Source organism: Tamandua tetradactyla, chromosome 15 (assembly GCF_023851605.1).
Source record: "Tamandua tetradactyla isolate mTamTet1 chromosome 15, mTamTet1.pri, whole genome shotgun sequence".
Lineage (NCBI taxonomy): Eukaryota > Metazoa > Chordata > Mammalia > Pilosa > Myrmecophagidae > Tamandua > Tamandua tetradactyla.
In genome coordinates, this window is record NC_135341.1 from 39,314,982 (window position 1) to 39,319,140 (window position 4,159).

The 4,159-nt window shown below is 49.4% G+C and overlaps 1 protein-coding gene across 1 annotated transcript; it reads left to right on the forward strand.

The window, feature by feature from the left end:
• The first annotated feature begins 280 nt into the window (after nt 1–280).
• LOC143657929 (15 kDa protein B-like) lies at nt 281–3,921 on the forward strand. Its single transcript, XM_077130374.1, has 4 exons — nt 281–457; nt 1,201–1,302; nt 2,289–2,381; nt 3,176–3,921. Exons 1-4 carry the CDS (start codon nt 281–283, stop codon nt 3,314–3,316), a joined length of 513 nt encoding a protein of 170 aa, XP_076986489.1. The 3' UTR covers nt 3,317–3,921.
• Nucleotides 3,922–4,159: the final 238 nt, after the last annotated feature.

Below are 4,159 nucleotides of genomic sequence, written 5' to 3' on the forward strand. Positions count from 1 at the left end.
TGAGGCTTGCAGCGAAGGGGCTTGCTTAACATCACACAGATTTCCCATCCTCAGCTCAGGGCTCTTGCCCCACTCCTGGGCCCTGGCCTGTTGCCCAAACCTATTTGCCTCTTGGCCAACAATGTTTCGCTACATTGGTCAACACTGGGGTCTCTAGCAAAGGGAAGGAGGCCTCCTTTCAGGAAAACACAAACCTCATGTGTCGCCAGCAGCCTTGGGCAAGGTGACCCACATAACACCTATAAGGGGTTGTGAGTGGCAGTGAGTCAAAAAACGGACAATGGCAGGGGCCTGGAGGGCACTTGTGCTGGTGGTGGGCTTGGCAGTAGTGGCCTGTGCAGCCCATCGCCAAACAAGCTATGAGAAGATTGTTGCCCAGGCTGTACAGTTCTTCAATCAGGGGCGATTGGGACAGTCTCTCTTCCGCCTCCTGGAAGCCATCCCACCACCTCGCTTGGTGAGTATCCATGGGGCCCAGGCCACAGAAGAGGGCAATAAGCCTAAAGCCAGGGTGACTCTGGATAGAAGTGTCTCTGGACCTTGGTTTTCCTCTGGGAAATGGGCAAGTGGTTATCACCTGCCTTATAGAGGGTTATGAGAATGCCTGTCACGGGTATTAAAGTGCTTGTTTAACATTCTACTTTTGTTATTACAATGTTTCTTTCACCAGTAGATAACTCAAGATTCTATTCTCAGGCCTGAGGTTAGACCACTGCACCTCCCACCCCATCAAGGATGAAATGCTGGGTCTGGTAGCCCAGCCTGCAAGCCCTGTGGCCTTGGGCTTGAGGGAATATTCAGAGCTGCTTCAAAAGACAGACAGGAACAGGACTGGTCTCCCTAATGCCTTTGGGGTTTCCATTTTCCCCTTCCTGCCCTATCACCTCATACCTGGCTGCCAAGCATGCAGAGCAGCGTATCTATTTAGTATTTCACAGATGAGGAAACTGAAAGGCAAGGACAAAAGTGACCCCTCAAGCTCTTAAGCTATTAAATGGTATTTCTGTGGCCTGTTTCCCAAAGCCTCCACACCTCAAATCTCTACTGAGGCCACTTAAATTCCCTTGCTTCACTGGAAAGTGATAGAATCTGCAGACATGGGCTAAGCCCCTTCCAACTTTGCAAACCTTAACCTCTCTGTTCCTCTATTTCCTCATCTGTAAAAGGGAGATGGTCATGAATTTTCTGTTGCTTCCTTAGAACTCCACCTCAACAATCCCTCTCAACTTCAGGATTAAGGAGACAGTATGCCTTTCGACCCTGCGGAGAAGGCTCCAAGAATGTGCTTTCAAGGAGGGCGGGGTGAGTCTCCCATCCTTCCTGCACCTTGCTTCTGGGCTGACCCCTCTCTGGGCCCTCAAGGAGGATGTTGTCTGCCTCCACCCACCTTACCTGGCCATGTAAGGTTTGAATGTGGAAGCCTTTTTAAGTGCCTGAAAATGTAGAGCTGTGTTCCAGTACCCATGTTTCTTTAAGATGATTGTATAATGATACAGCTTTCGCAATGTGACTGTGTGACTGTGAAAACCTTGTGTCTGAAGCTCCTTTTATCTACAGTATGGACAGAGGAGTAAAACATATGGATTAAAAATAAATAAATAATGGGGGAACAAATGTTAAAATTTAAAAATCGGGTTTTTTCCTTTTTGCTATTATAAATTATCATACATCAGTATTATAATAGTGATAAAGTACAAAGAAAAACGACAAAGTGAGGCAATAATACACCTAGAGATAACTGCTTTAAAAATATTAGAAAAGTATCATTTCATTATCATAGCAAATTTAGAAAATGTGGAGAAGCAATCAATCTGTAATAAAATAATTTCCTGCAACCCCACTACCCACGGATAGAAACATTAACAGTTGATGTCTCATCCTCTGTATCCTTTTTATGCAGACACACATATTTTAAACATGGTTTAAAGAGGAAATACCGTTTCCTCTGGGCATACTAATTATGAATATGTTTTCCCATTTAATAACTTATACAGACATCCTAGAGACCACATCTAATCTACTGGTGTCTTTTCTAGCGATCGCCTTTCAAGTGTGCCTCAAACCTGCATCTTTGGTTTGAGGACGGATTAAGGAAAATCCCACATGGGCGAGGGTGAGGGTACGGAGGGAGTCTTGGGTCAGGCGAGTTCCTACGTTCAGTCCTCGGGGCTCAGGTCCCCCGGGATGACCGGGGGCCTGGGCGCAAGCGCGGCTCAGTCTCCTTCAGAGGACTCGGGGACTCCAAAGCACACCAGACGCTTCCAGCCCTTGACCTTGCTTATCCGCAGGAGGAGCGAAACTGCTCCGGCAGCTTCACCGGGTTGCAGCATTTCCACATCCTGATGCTCGAGTGCCCAAGAGATTCAGGGCTCCAGCAGGAGGTAAGACCCGCTCAGGACTGCAAAGCCGGCTACCAGCCGACCTCTCTCCACCCCTCCGCTCCATTTCCGCTACTCGCTCCGGGTTCCTCCTCTCGCGACCAAGCTGACTCACCTAAAACCCATACAGTCCCTTCGCTGGCGACTCTCTTCCTAGCTCACATCTGATGACTGAGGAGCTGCCTCCTGGGCCATTAACTTAGTGGACTTGCTCAGCTTGCCCATCTGGAAGATGGGGCCGAATATGTCCATCTTCAACACAAGTTGCAGGGAGGGTTGACAACCGGCGTTCTGGGGAAGCTTCTGGAGTGCAAGGAAGGAGGTGGACATTGATGACTGCTAGCTGTTTGGCAGCAGATGGGGAAAAGAGAGGCCCGTGGTTGGGTCTGGGGAGACCTGGGAGATGTGGGGGGAGCTCTCATGATATGGCACTGCTTTGAGCCTTGGGCTCTGGCCCCAAATGATCCCTTGGACACCCACCCCCTGACCTCACACACACACGCACACACATGCACACACACGCGCGCGCACACACACACACGCATGAGTAAAGTGAAACCAGAAGTAGAGCCTCCTGGCAAGTGAGTCGAATGTAAACCAGCCAGGATTGAAATGAGTTCCCAACGTCCAGGCCTGTCCAGGACCTATAGACAAGGGGAGGGGACAAGACAGGGCCATCCCCAGCCCTATGCAACACCCCCTGGTCCTGTGTTTGTGTCTCAGAAGAAGCCCCAGGGAGGATGGGAAAGTGGGCAATGACGGTAATGGGGATGGCTCCTGGGTATCTGTTTTTGCAGGCTCCCCGTGTGAGGCGCTCTGCTGAGTCCCCAGAGGTGATCCCCACCAATATTGACAGTTCCCAGCTGCCACCACCAATCAGGGACCTGTACGAGAAAGCCAAGTTCGACATCATCGCCAACATCCTGAGGAATTTCTAGGGCCGGAGAAAAGTGTGTGTGGGGGGGGCTCTGCATCCCCTCTCCCCACTGTCCTCCCTATTCTGCCTCAGAGCTGTGCTCAGCTCTGTCCCCTTTTAGAGGGCCCTGAAATCCCTGAACCCCATCCATGCTCCTTTTTACACCTGCTTCATTCTTCCAGGAATTCTTGCCCCATTCTGTCTGTAAATCCTACTCCTCTTTCAGGGCACAGTTCCCAAAGGAGTTAACTCCTTTGGGAAGTCTCTCTGCCCTCCTTGGGCATAGCTGTCTTCCCATCATCTGTGCACTCACAGCCCTCAAGGCATGTTGGCATTACACATGTTTCCCCTACTAGACGGCATGATATCTACTCACAGCTAGGTATGCCTGAGCAAGCAGAGAGTGGCTGTGGAATGAGTGTTTCTGGCATGTGTGTATGTGTATTGTGCATGCATGTAAATCTTTTTGTGCAAGATCCTGAGTACCCTTTTTCCATGCCCAGTGTCTGTGACAACCAAATGCCCTTTTGCATATCCAGGCACCTAAAAGGGGATCAGACTTTTCGGATGAGACCCACAAGAGAAAGGCTTAATAAAAGTTCTGAATTAAATGACTAAGTGAATGAATGAAGTGTTAGAGACAAAAAACCTTTAGTTCCTTTATGTCATAAGGCTCCAGCTAGAACTTCTCCTAGAACCCCAGACTTGCACATCCCTGTGGATATCCACCAAGTGTTGCACACACTCAGTATCTTCCCTCCAAGCCTTTTCTTCCTGCAGCCTGTCCCAGTCTAGCTGATGACAACTTCATCCATCCAAAACACACAGGCATCATCCTTGACTCCTAGCTCTCTCTCATGACCCA

Coding starts and splice junctions, on each gene's coding strand:
- LOC143657929 (XM_077130374.1), top strand. CDS start 281: ATGGCAGGGGCCTGGAGGGCACTTGTGCTGGTGGTGGGCTTGGCAGTA. Junction 458..1,200: donor CCATCCCACCACCTCGCTTG/GTGAGTATCCAT, acceptor TTGCTTCCTTAG/AACTCCACCTCAACAATCCC. Junction 1,303..2,288: donor GTGCTTTCAAGGAGGGCGGG/GTGAGTCTCCCA, acceptor GCTTATCCGCAG/GAGGAGCGAAACTGCTCCGG.